A 13885-nucleotide genomic window follows, 5' to 3' on the forward strand; every position below is an offset into this window, starting at 1 on the left:
GCTTGTTCATATTATCTGCTGCTATCTTCTACTGTATTGTATTTGTTTTATTCAACTTGTAAATAAAAGGAAAACACAGTCTACTGTTTATCTCTGAACATAATTTGATATGATCATTTGCTTGCTGTTTCACACTGATTTTCAGAAATGACGATTCAAACTAACAGAATCAGTTCCCAAAAGTAAAGATGATAGTGATTTATTTTATTGCTGATGATCAGAATGTGGCAACTATTGGGAATACACTGTGCAGTGTCTATAAAAAAAATCAATTGTAAATCAATCAATAAAAGAGAGAATCTAGTAGACAGATCAAATAAATATTACTTCTACATACTGAAAGCAGTACTACACACACTGTCAAATGACAAAATATGAAAGCTGCTCCAAAAGTAATGCTTCCTATTGTGTTATACTGGCCCACAACATCAGAGGTGGATGTTGGTGGTGTGGCTGTAGAGGTTGAACCTTTCCATCAGTATCCCATTACACATTGTTGTCATGCAACAGATGGCAGCAGAGGGGCAATAGTATTTGCAGAGAATCACATTTTTCATAAATGTATGGAAAATGAATCTTTCTATTCAGATAGGTTATTCTAAAGAAAATGTTGACATTTTACTCAAGGTTATGAATTGAAGAAGTTGTAATAGTTGTATTGCATTTGTTTTTGAAAAGTAAAGGTCCCTAAGCTAGTGTTTTTGTCCTTGTTTATACACTTTGATTTGTTTCTCAGTTTCATATCCTTACTTTTCTCCCACCCTCCTTTTCTCCTCTTCATCTCCTCTTTTTTAATTTTCATGTCTCTGTTTGCAAAAAATATTCATTTTCAAGTATTAAGAGAGCATATTGAGAAAAACAAGCATGTTTCATCTATATAAAATAAAAGGGCAAGTGACAGTACAGTAGGCCTTCTTGTTTGGCTGATGTCATGAAAATAGGAAGCAACATGATCAAAAGTATCTGGCAGTGAAATGTCTGTAAACAGATGAGTGTTAACTATTGGTAATATTTCTACTACTATGTTAGTATAAATAAATTAATTTGCATCAGCTCTTATTTCCTTTATCAGCTCTAATATAAATAACTACCATATAATTGTAGTGAGAATTACTTTTCATTGCAGTAAACCAAAATTTAGTCTTAGGCGATGGCACTGTTTTTTTTAAACATAGGACTTTAAATACCATTTTCCTAATGGAAACTATAATAAACATTAAGTAATTCTTCTGAGAAAAGTAGTTCTCAAAGAATGAAAAGGTATGTTGGTAGGAAATGATGTAGAATATGATTGTTTCTAGATTTTCCTATTTTGTTCTTTCTATGTAGGTGCTCGTAACAATGATAAGGAAATCTTTTTAGATATAAGACTTCTGATTTTTACAAGTGGAATCACAATAATTACCATATCAACCACACATCATTTCACAGACAGGAATACTAGGGTGTGGATCAGCTACTTGCAGACAAACTGTTTTCTTTCAAATACTCTAATAACAACAAGAAAAAAGATCTGATTTCTCAGCAGAAGTGACTCTAAAATCCTCTACAGCATGTGCTGTGATGTGTCAGTTGGTCTTTATGAAATTGTTAATGTATCTGATGTACTGTAAAAGAACCACTGATTGCTAGAATCAAACATTCAGCTTTGTATATGGTAGTTGATTCAGTTTATATTTATTTCTTTGGCTAATTAAGCACCAAGGAGCAGATCTCAAGTTGAGCAATGTCTTACCAATTTCTTTACTAGAAATTACAAGATTATTTGAGAACCTTTTCAGATATATATTTTAAGGTTAATGCTGGAATTTCAAGCCTCATTTTATGATTAATTTGTTAAGAAGAAAAAATCGGGTTACACATTAATCTGAAGTAGTTGTTCTTTTGGAATATATAGAACGCTTTCATATTTATTTACTTATTTGTTTGTTTGTTTGTTTTTCTAGCATGGAACAATGTCTCAAAGACCTGCAATCAGAAGTAAATGAAATATGTACTGATGAAATACTACAAAGCACAAATGACTGCCTTCAGTGGTTGAACAACTGCAATTTTGTTTCTCTCCGTCCTTCATCTACACAGCATGGAGAGCTGATGGAGTTCCTAAGGACTCTGGTAAAAAATTCTTTACTGAAGGGTGTACAGTTTGGGAAAGTTGATTATTGTTTGAGTTGTTTTTTTCTTGTCTCGCAGCTTTGTGTCAGTCTTCGCCGTGGTTAGTATAGTTCAGAAATTTTACTATAAAGTTTAGTACCATTTGCTTGTGTTTCCATTTGACCATGTCCAAACTACACAAATTTGAGGTAAAATATTTTTACTGATCATTCCACATGTTGGGCACTGCTAGGGCTGTTTTGTAAACACATGTAGATGAAAACATATGAATTTAATGTCTATGGAAGGCCTGCTATGGCTTGTTCTTCACACGTATCAATATGAATTTTGTCCCTCAGATTATTGTACTTTATGTATTATTCAACCATTAACCTCCTGCCTACTTTTTCTAATTTGAAATGTGAAAGCTATATTCATTTTTTCCAGCAAGTGCAATTGAACTTAACTTTCATTTCAGTGAAAAAAATTATGATTTTGAAAGTCATTTTTATCCAGACTTTGTATGTAAAGTTAAGAATATAGATGAGGAAGTGGAATTTTGAAAGTTGAACTGACTACATAAGTGAAGGGTGCTAACTAAGTAAATCGCAGCCTGTAGTTTTGTATGCTAACCACATGTGTGTGTGATTGTAAGGCATGCATATATACAGGTGTCTACATAAATGTAAACCTTATTCTGGATTGCTTCTTTATTGTGGTTCCATTGTAGCACTGCAACATCTCTAGGCGAAGATTCTCTGTATTGGTAGAGGAAATCTAGTTAAAAGAAGTGCAGTATTTTTTCCTTTGGGATTTCTTCTGGATAAAGCTTAAGCTTCTTCAAATCTTTTGTTTTCTTTGTTTATTTTGATTCATGAAACTGGCTGTTGATCTATTAATCACTTAGCATCCACTGAATTCATGATTTATAGCCATGGATCATTTAAGATTTTTCAAAGTATGAAGTTCTAGAAACAGCGTGTCTTTAATGTTCATGTGGTGAAGAAGTGATTTAGACCCTTTCTGACGCAGATCATCATTTCAAATGTTGCTATTAATCACCCTGCTCAAGAGTGTCAGACTGCTACTTGTCATACCTGTTCAAGACAAAATGAGAGAATTCTATGCTGACTTGCACAGTTTTTTGTTACCCCTTTTAGTCTAGTTAGATCCTTTCTTAACACCCTTAGGAAAGGTGATGGCAATGGTGGCTTACATACCTCTGCCCACTCTCTGCATTCTCATCTGTCCGGTCTATTCAAGCCATATACCTGAACACCAGGTGGCAGCATTTGTTTGGGAAATTCCAAAATGTCTCCATCTCTGGAATACCTTGGGTACATCATATACAAAATTTGCTTTCTAGTTCCTGAGTTTCCCAAGAGTCTACAGACTTCACGTTAGTCTGGCTGTGGGCTGTAGAGGTTAGTTAAACTTTGGGAACAGTTCTCTGGTAGGCTGCTAAACAGAGAGTGAAGCGTGAGATGCCTTAAAACATTATGCTACACAGTTTATGAGGAGAAAAACTGTGCAGCTTTGGAACTGGGACATCTCTGTTTCCAGGCTCTCAGATAATCTAGCCTGTTGTGTAGATGGGACTACAGATGAAAAATGCATATGTATTAGCATAAGCAGTCCTTCTGTAGAGAGTTAGACTCACAGTAGATAACCCTTAGCTCCATAAACACATATGTATTAAGCTGTTTCCAGTAGTATTCAGCATTAATGAGTTTATTACGATTTGACCTTTCTTAACTGAGTATTTCCATCCATTGAGTTAATTACTCAGTTAACTTAATTAAAAGCTTGCAAGTGACAAATGAAGTAACATACAATATATCTTCAATAAGATTAACCTCCCTTTTGTCTCAGGACAGTTTTTCTATTTGTTATTACACCCCATCCTGTATGTTTGTTTTATTAGGGATTTCATTTAACTTCTAAGTGGTTGGAACAATTTTTTAATAATAATGCCAAGTTTCATTTATGCAGTGGTTATTGGGCTGTATTTAGTTTTATGATTAGGATTATGATATTCTCAAGCATTTGTAAACTCATGGAAACACTAAGAGATTCTTCGTAAAACCTAAGAGTATTCAATTATGTGAAATTCCAACATGTTTGGTATACTGTAGTTCAAAATAACTAAAAATTATGTGTGTATGTATGTGAACATGTCTTCATTGAGTTAACTTCCACCTAAAATAATGACATTTTTAAAAATAAAAGCTTTGTGATACTGGATGTTTTTGTTAGCTTGACTGGAACTAATCTACAGTAGATAGTGGTCTACTACAAGGTAAAGTGCAAGTCTTCTCTTGTATACAGCCGATACTGATTTCCTGCGCTCAAAGGAGAGATTTTCACACTTCTTTAAAACTGCTAGATATTAATTTGAATGTTTTACTGTTGTTTTTTCCCCTAAGAGTTCAACATTTTTCAATCATCAGGAAAAAAAAAGAAAGAAAAAACAAAAAAGAAAAAAAAAAGTTGTTTCAATAGTGAAAAATTGTGACTGAAAATATTAACAAAAAATCCAAAAGTATCACTGACATTTCTGCCCTAAATGTTGTCTCTTTAAATATTAATTTAAAATTTATATTGATCAATTGTTAGAATTAACATATTTCAGAATTATTAAAGGACTACCATACTCCAATATTATTTGTTTCTCTCAGTTTCAGAATGAGAGAGGAAATAAAACTAATAATTCCCTGCAAATAGAATTAACTAATTCAGTAGTTATGAGGGTGGAAGGTCACTGAGAGTTGCTTTACCCATCCATACAATGGGATAAAGCTAGGATAAAGGACATGGTAGGGAGAAAGAACTATCCTTTTGCAGTTTACAGTGACCTTTTCTTGTTGGAAGACCCAGGAGAGATGTCATGGGAGGTAAGGGAGCAAGTGAAAGGGCCTCTACACCTTGGTTCATCTAAAATTTGCCTGCTTGATTCCCGAAATCCAGAGAATCAAGAGTGCCACCTATTTCATTCAGTTTTCTTGTGACTGTGATGGGGAAATCTGTTGTTGTTTCTGTGCAGCTGAAAGACCAAGAGTTGGTCTGTACAAATGAAAGTTTGGTGGGCCTAGGGCTGTGGTCAAAGCCAGACTGCAACAGGAGGAAGCTTTTGAGTTTATCACAAGTTTTCACTTCTAGTTCTTTAAGAGGATGACATGCAGATTATTTTGTGCTTAGAAAGGACTTTCTCTCAAATGTAAGCAGATCCAGAGCACAGAAGGCAATAGTATTTATTCTTTAAATTCCTTAGTTTTATGAGCAAAACCTGTTATTATCATTGCAAATGTTAATTTCATACAGTTTTGTTTCCAAGATGTGGTGTGGACCAGGACATACAGGCCCTGTCAGCTGCCAAGGCCTATCTAGTGAACTACGGTCTTTCTCAGCTTTCCTTTGAACTGTGGATAAGAACTGATTGGAAATAAATGAGTTGAGGATGCAAGAAAGACAAGAAAGATAGGGAGAAGAATATGAGTTCATTGCAATAGGTAGACAAAGAGATGGACTAAAACATAAATGCAAAGGAATACAGCCTTTGTTATTTCAGTTGTTTATAGGGCAATTAGTTTCAGTCTATTTGCAGGTAAGATAACTAGCAATGGAAGTAATTAGTACTCTAGCAAAAGCTGTTTATTTTATTAACAGAGTTAACAAAATATTTCTAAAATACTGTCTGATTTACTTTTGTTAGCAAAGGTTGCTGAAGAATGAGCAAAACCAAGAGGAAATGATTCTTCAGTTCCTTCTGGATCTCTCTAGTCAGTGTGGTGTGTCATTTCCCTGTTCTCCAAGTGGGATGTCTTTTGAGTTTACATCTTCTCTTCATGCCATTGAGGATGATTCAACAATGGATGTGAAATCTCTCTGGGATGATGTGAGACTGCATCTTCGACGATTTTTAGTGAACAGACTGCACAGTCAAGAAGAGACAAATCCCAACGCTTCACAACAACAAATGCAGCTTAAAACTCAGTGCATACAGCAACTTCTGTTTCTTTACCCTGAATCAGAAATCTTATCAAAGTATCAAAATATGCAGAGTAAGATGGTTCGTGATCTTCTACAGAATTGTGTTTTGTCGAGCTGTGGTGAAACAAATTTTGATAAGGTCGTTCATGGCTACCAAAGTTCCATACCCACACTATGCACAATAATAAAAGAGGATTTCTATATACTAAGTGGAACTATCGATCCTTCTTCATCACTGAAGTTTATTAATGAAACTTATCTGGATACTATCACCGAAGAAATAACGGTTCTTCTTGAAAGACTTTGTGAGCTGCAGTTCAAAGAAAATGCTCTGCACATAGTTAAGGCAAACAAGATTTCAAAGAAGCATAGGAGAGCGGTTCATGCTGTGGGTTAGTAGACATAATTTATGTTCATTGCACTTGGATATTATTTTAATGATACTATTTTTTTTTTTTTTTTCCAACACACCTTCTTATTTCCTGCAAAGAGAGAGTGCAAAGATTATTAATTCCAGCTTTATGTTTTAAATGCACTATTGTATTTGAGGCATAGACCGTGTCAGAATTGTGATGAAACATGGCTTTAAAGCAAGGGAAAGTGTTTTATACTTGTTTGTTTAGAAACCATGATATACTTCACTGGAAAATGTCGTCATGCCTTAATCATTTTTCTTTTAGTGCAGCTTATTCCAACTGCTATATATAGTTTAGAGTAAGAACTGCTTAAATCAGATTTTAAAAAAAACCAAACCATTCCCTTCTTGTAAAATTGTGATTGGCAAAAGTTCTCTAACCATGAAATAGACACAAAATTGTAGATCAAAGCTGACCTAAAAAGATTGCTGTGCAGATTCTAATTTTAAAAATAAATAATAAGATTTCTATTTGTGCAAAAGCATTGTTAGAATTAATGAACCTGGTCATTTTTTCTTGTTCTAAAGAATTTAAGGCAGCAAAAGAATCTGTTATCAGTGTTTTAGTTCTTTCTTTTTCTCTGATGGTGAATCATAACAAGCCAATTTGTGAGAGGAGGAATCACAGCACTGCAAAAAAGTCATACAGGATGCAGCTTCTTATTGTAATTACATGAAGTTACGTAACAGAGTTTTGAGCACTTCTCTATACAGGAGTTGGTTGTTTAGAACATAGACCTCCATAAAAATGCAGGAGACTGCAGACAGAAAAAAAAAAAAAAAAAAATAGGTTATAATAATGTGAAAAATATAGAAACAGGAAATAGATCTTCGGATGGTACAAAAACAGGTGAGTGACAGCTTTAAGAAGATCCTGTGTGGGTTTCCCATGGGCAGCCCAGCACGGCTCGGTACCACAGGGCCCACCCTTCAGGCACTGCACCACATGGGTCCACACAGGTGACAGCCCCCCCGGCCCTCCACCCCCACCACAACCTCTTCTCTCAGCCTCTAGTTCTGGCCCAGGGCTGCTCTTTGGAGGTACCTACGGGCTGTGCTGCCTACAGGTCCCATCTGCTGCTGCACCATCTCCTCTTTGGCTGCACAATGAGATCTGCTCCGTGCAGTGCCCATGTGCTGCAGGGACAGGCTGCTTCTCCATGGGCCTTCCCTCAAAAGAAATATTTAACTATGGGAGGGTTGAGGCCCTGTCATGGCTGCCCAGAGGAGCTGTAGTGCCCCATCCCTGGAGGCGCTTAGGACCAGACTGGATGGGGACCCAAGCAGCCGGAGTTGGTGGGGGGCAGCCCTGCCCACAGCACAGGGTTTGGAAATGGATGGGCTTTGAAGTCTTTTCTGACTCAAATTATACTGTGATTCTATGGTTCTATAAAGGTTGTAATTTAATCTTTCAGTCTCAAAACAACTCAAAACTACTCTAGCTATCTCCATTTTATATTTAAGGCAGGGACATTAAAGTGACTGTAAAAGTGTCTGAAAAAACACATTAACAGCTTCTGCATTAGGTGGAGGAAAAAATCTATCTTTCAGTCTTTTAAGACAGTTACTTCATATGCCTGAATATTCTTTGTCACAAGATGTATCTTTATACATTTCTGTGTCACTGCATCTATCCAGACAGATCATCAGCATATGTTTTTATTGTAAATTCAGTAGAAGAGAGAAAAATGGAAATATGCAAGGCAAGCTTTTGGAGTTGTGAGTTTAAAAAATATTTATAGTGAAGTCTAAAAAAATGTCAATTTCTTGAATCCCTTACGAGATTTTAATTTTGTTTTCCTGTGCTGACCTTCAGCCAGAGCACTAGGGATGCACAAGAGGCTGTGTGTGTATACAGCCAGCTGAGCTGATGCCAGCTGACCAAAGGGGTAGGACAATCCCTTGGCATCTTGCTCAGCAAGGAAACCTGGGGGAAAGGAGAATCAACCAAACACCAATGTGACTACGGTGAAGTTGTGGCTAGGGTAAAATAAGGGATCAAAGTTGTGAGGATTGATAGAATTTTTTTTCATTTTATTTCATTCTGTAGTGAAGTCTATTATATCTAAATAATTGGAATTATTTAAAAAAATATACTTGTATCATTACTGAAGCAATTGTTATCAAACACTTAATTGAATGAGAGCTCATATGTGAAGAGTCTTTCTGGTAAGAAATTTCTGTCCTTGAAATGTTTGGCTGTACAAGATTTGTACTATGCCTATTCAAGGAAAAACATATTTTCCCATGGAACTCAAGTGTTTACAAGGCAGTTTACGTGGAAGTAACTACATGGGATAAAATTCTACAGAATACAATTTGGGGATGTTTATACAGATTCTTAGTGTCAGGTGGATTTTCTGTCTAGGAACTGTTATTAAATTCTGCTTAGACAAAGGATATTTTAACTAGCCTTCCACAATTAATAATTGAAGTCTGTATTTATACGTAGTTTAAAGTGAAAGATAATTTTAGTAGGTTGGCTTGGCAATGGTGCCCAGTTTGCTAAGTATTAAACAGCAAAACCAAACATGCTGGAGCATGCTCAGAAGATGGTAAGGCTGTTTTTTCTTCTTAGCTGAAAGGCAGTTCTACCAATGTTTTGTATTTTTTGATGCATGTTGTCTCTGCCCTTTGGGAACCACCAAACCAACACATTTCAAAACAGCAAAATAATTTAATCTAAGACATTCAATTGGGACTGTTATCCCAGAGGTGAGAAAAAGCTTTGTGTTTGCTTAGTCCACCCTCAGGGAAATGTGATTTTTTTTTCCCTGGGAAACTACTGTAATTGATCCTCCTGTATAGGAGAGAAAAATAAATAAATAACAGAAAATAATGAAACAATGCGAAAATATCAGATAAATTTATATAGAAGACTTACTTCTGACTGGAAAATAAAGGTAAGAGGTTTTAACAGAGTCATAAATGTTAAAAAAGTTTCATGTATAACAATCTGTTTATTAAATAAGGAGTTTCTTTTGTGTTCAATTTGAAGTGTTATTTGTTGACTACTGTAATTAGCATGTATCCATTTGAGGATTGAGGATGAGGATGATTTGAGAGTGCAGCTGGCAGAACAGTGTTTGAAAAGAGGCAATGCCTTGCATCACTCCACCTTTCATGGAGGCAGATGGTTTTGTTTTATAGCTCGATCCTATTTCTAGGTAAATCGGTGCCCCTAAAAAAAAATGTTAACCATGCAGGATATAGCCAATAGTATTTAGCTACCTATGCTAATGTAACAAATTTTCATCTAACGTGAGCCCTCCTCATTGAAGTTTTTGGAAATAATATCCAAGGGAGGTTCCTTCTGCCCTGGGTTCCCCTGAAATATTTTTGTCTTGTATTTTTGATGTATTTTGTCATACTAATCATATATTTCTTTCAGAAGCTTGTGTAATGTTATGGTGTTTCATAATGATACTAAAAATGTTATCCATTTGTTAACATAAATAGCATGTAATTAATCATGCAAGCAGGTGTTTTTTAGCTTATCTGCTGTGTTTTTTTGCTTCAGATACCGATGTGATATTTCTCAGAATTTACTTGTGATAAGTCTGTTAAATATGGATTATAATTCTACCTTCTGAACCTTTTTTGTGTTTCTTTGCTTACAAAAATGTTAATCTAGTTTAATCAGGATTTGCTGGCAGATCTTAATCCTTCAGCTTTTAGATGAAGAAATAGCCAGTCTTAACAGAGATAAAATGTCAGCCAAAGAAACTTAAAACCCACAATATTGTACACATCTAATGTACTACTGCAAGTGTATTTTATCTATATAGATTTTGTATGCACAAAGAGAGAGAGAAAATTCTTATGTGGACTAATCCATCTATCTTTAAATTTCTTTTGGCTAAAATTTTGGCTAAAATTAGATATAATTCAGAAGCCTTTCTTTTTTTTCTTTCTTTTTTTTTTTTTTTCTTTTTTTTTTTCTCTCACATGTTCAAATTCACTGCCTTATTATTTTCATTTGGTAGTAAGATTCCCAGAGACCCTTAAAGTGAATAGGAATGCTAATATGAAAATACTTACCCCTGGGGGATACACTTTTAATATTTGAACCATTAATAACTTTTAGAATCTTAGATTAGATTTTTTATAAAAATGCGTTACAGTGTTCATTAAAATCAGTAGCTATTTTTGTGAAAACAGTACTGAAAAGTGAGGGTAAACTAAAGCAGTGAATGTTGGTCTAAGAATGTTTTTAGAAACAAAGTAGTTAAACCACCTTCGTTGCTGTATTTTATTATTCAGACTTAATATTTTTACCTGAATGTACCAGCCACATTTACCACATGTTACTCATGTGTTCAGGAGGCTTCCTTTCTCTTTTCTTCCTCCTTATTTCTGAAAAAGATAACCAATTTGGTGCTATTGTAAGGATAAATTCAAGTAAAGTTTTACCAAATTTATCAAGAAGATGTATGCAAAGCATGATTTCAATTATGATGTTTTTCATTTGCAGTGTTTAAATATTCATGAATGTCTAAGGAATATAATAGTGTTTATGGAACATGTAATCTGAATATAGTGTGTATCTGAACTTGAATACAAGTACTGATTGTTGTTTAATGGAGCTGTACTTGTGTAGTGGAGATGTGACCAACACGAGGAACAGGCTTTGGAGTAACCTCTTGAAATGGGGTTGGCTTTGGGCAATTCAGTGAAAGGGCTTGATAAAGCAAATCTATTTTGACATCATTCATCCTGAAGCTGTCCTCAAATAGCATTGATACCTGCTAGTTTAGTGACTGCATAAATGAACAAAAAAACGAAAGACAAAACAAAAAAGTTATTAATGTCTGAGAATAATTAGGGCTCAATAGCATAGTATGATGTATTCTCCTCTTTATATCTGGAAATTAAATAATCCCAGACTTTGTTTCACATGAATAGTATTTATGTTTTTGAACCATTGTTGAGATTTCTGTCCAGGTTGCTATCTCGAGCAGATAAATTTCAATACTTGTGCTATAATTACAGTTGGTTTACCATCATATTTTCAGATACACAGGATTTCTGAAATCTAGCCCTTAAGAAGAAACGGCGAGAGTGTGGTGGTCACTTGACTTACTCTTTGTCTCCTAGGAAACCCTTTTGCATCTTTATGATGTGCTGACAAACTATGCTGATATAAAGTATCCGCTGTTTTGTTGGGAATGGTAAATAATAGCCAGTTTTACGTGCTCGGTAGTTCACCTTCATTATATAGCCCAGATATCTGCATTAATACAAACAAGTTTTAAGTTATAGATATAACATATTGCTGATGGCCAAATGTTTTAGAAATATAAAAGCTTAAAACTTAATTGTGGAAATGTATTTAAAAGCTTTTAAAAGCTTTCTCCATAAATTTAAACTTTAAGTACTTAAAGACCTAAATACAGCAAATTCCATAATGACTCAGAGACTGTGAAGAGAAAAATAAAGAAAAGGTATCAGAAACTGGAACTCCTTGCTTCTTTTTTTTACAGCAGGCCCAGTGTAAGCTGCTCATCCATTTTCATAGCATTCAGTTTCTCTTTCTGCATGACAAAAGTAGTTGATGTGTGTCAATTACATTTCTGCTTCTCTGGCATTTTCTACTTTCCGTCACTGTAGACTTCCCAGTGATGTGGGTCTGACAAGAACAGGGCTGTAATGGACCTGTAAAAAGCAATAGATGGGACAATTGTTGGAAAAGGGTGGTACATACATGTAAGTAGACTTTATGTCTACTTACTTCTTGAACTCCACTCTACATAGTGATGTATGCCACTGTCTTCCTGTTCTGCGCAGATGGGATGAAAAACCTTGTAGTTTCCATTAGTGAAAGACAGAGAAGAAGTATGTATCAATGGAAACTGCAGTACATCTATGGTCTCTGTATCTAACCTGCACAGTAGACTTGAGGCCATCACAGAAAATTACATAGGTCCTACATATGTAAAGAGTAAAAATTCAGGTGTCTTAATGAGATTTTTCACTGTAGAAATACTAGAGATCCCTATTTTCATATGATATGCCAATCAAAATTGTGATATTCAATAGGATTCATTGTCAGCCAATAAATAAATAAGTAAATAAACCAGATAGTGTGGGTAGGAATCTGTAGTAGGAAGCTAAAAAACCATGGACAGGCAGATACGATGCAGATTTCTGCAGTTGTTTTTGTTCCTTGGGAAACCTATAAAATTTTGACAGGCAAAACAAGGTCCTATTACTCAAGGGAAACATAATAAATATGTTTGCATTTAATGTTGGAAATAATGTGTTCCATAGCCTTTTTGTCACATATTATTTATTTCTTATCCTTGCAAGCATTGCATTTGATTTCTACTGCACAATTATATTAAATGGAAATATGAGTAGTGCTGAAGAGAAAACAAAACCATCTGTTTGAACACAGCGATCAGAACTTTTAATAAAAAAGAGGTATTCTTTTAAAGGCCATATGAGCATATTACCCCAGGACCACAAATGTGTTTCTAGTGGGAGAATGACATTTTGGTAAAGATTACAAAAGCATTAAGCTTGTTACTTTTTAAGCTTATAGTAGGGGGTAAGATAACAGTATCTAAGTGGCTGAAATGTCAATTGAACTGACAGAATTTCAAAGCCCATATCATGCCTGAATACCTTCCTTCTTCTTAGAGCTGTTGGTTGAAATTGCTATTAAGCTCATAATGTGAACAGTGACAGTGAAATCCCGTTAGGGATCCCTTGTCATACTGAAAAGATACCCATTTCAGGATTTGAGTAGCATATTGTTTATTTATCTGTGTCAGTAAACACTAATTTCTCTTTCCAAATTATTTATATATTACTGAACAATAAATTGTTGATGTTTTTTTGATTTATATTTGTATGGGCAGTTGTATCCTAATGAAGTAATTTCTTTTTATCTTTCCGAATAGGATCTTGAATCTGTTTATTGAATTCTTTGAAAGTCCAAGGGCTTTTTGTGTAGTATATTATTATTATTATTATTTATTTTTTCCACTTTCCAATTGTCTACAATTAGAAAACACCAACTAATGACCTTCATTTTGCTCTCTCAGCACACCTGGGTATTCTTCTTCAGCACAAAGTGAGCACTTAACTCACTGTGCCCTCTAATTCTTGCATTCTCCTCCCAAGTTTAAAAGATGAAAGTGATTTACTCTCCAGTCTAATACTTTGTGAGTGGCCAGGGGTCAATTTGGAGTTACGTACTTTAGTGTTCCATTTAATTGTAAGTGACAAAATTTGTGAGAAAATTATTGAGCTAGTCTCTCTATTACTTATTTGTGTATGTGAAGAAAAATGTGTAGGACTGCAGCAGATAAAAGAGAACTTCAAAAATTTCTTATAAAAGGACTCCTGCAGTACTGATTGAAAGTTATTGCAAGAGTCTTT

At 34.8% G+C, this 13885-nt stretch overlaps 1 protein-coding gene across 2 annotated transcripts in view; it reads left to right on the forward strand.

The window, feature by feature from the left end:
• Nucleotides 1-13885, forward strand: part of KIAA0825 (KIAA0825 ortholog) — a 218328-nt gene that overhangs the window by 38413 nt on the left and 166030 nt on the right. The window contains exons 3-4 of one of the 2 annotated variants that reach the window (XM_015849690.2): nt 1947-2115; nt 5807-6476. In XM_015849690.2, coding sequence (XP_015705176.1) covers nt 1947-2115; nt 5807-6476 — 839 coding nt within the window. Of the gene's footprint in view, nt 1-1946; nt 2116-5806; nt 6477-13885 lie in introns of those variants that run through there. The other variant, XM_015849691.2, reaches the window with a different exon arrangement.

The sequence above is a fragment of the Coturnix japonica genome, chromosome Z, assembly GCF_001577835.2.
Source record: "Coturnix japonica isolate 7356 chromosome Z, Coturnix japonica 2.1, whole genome shotgun sequence".
Lineage (NCBI taxonomy): Eukaryota > Metazoa > Chordata > Aves > Galliformes > Phasianidae > Coturnix > Coturnix japonica.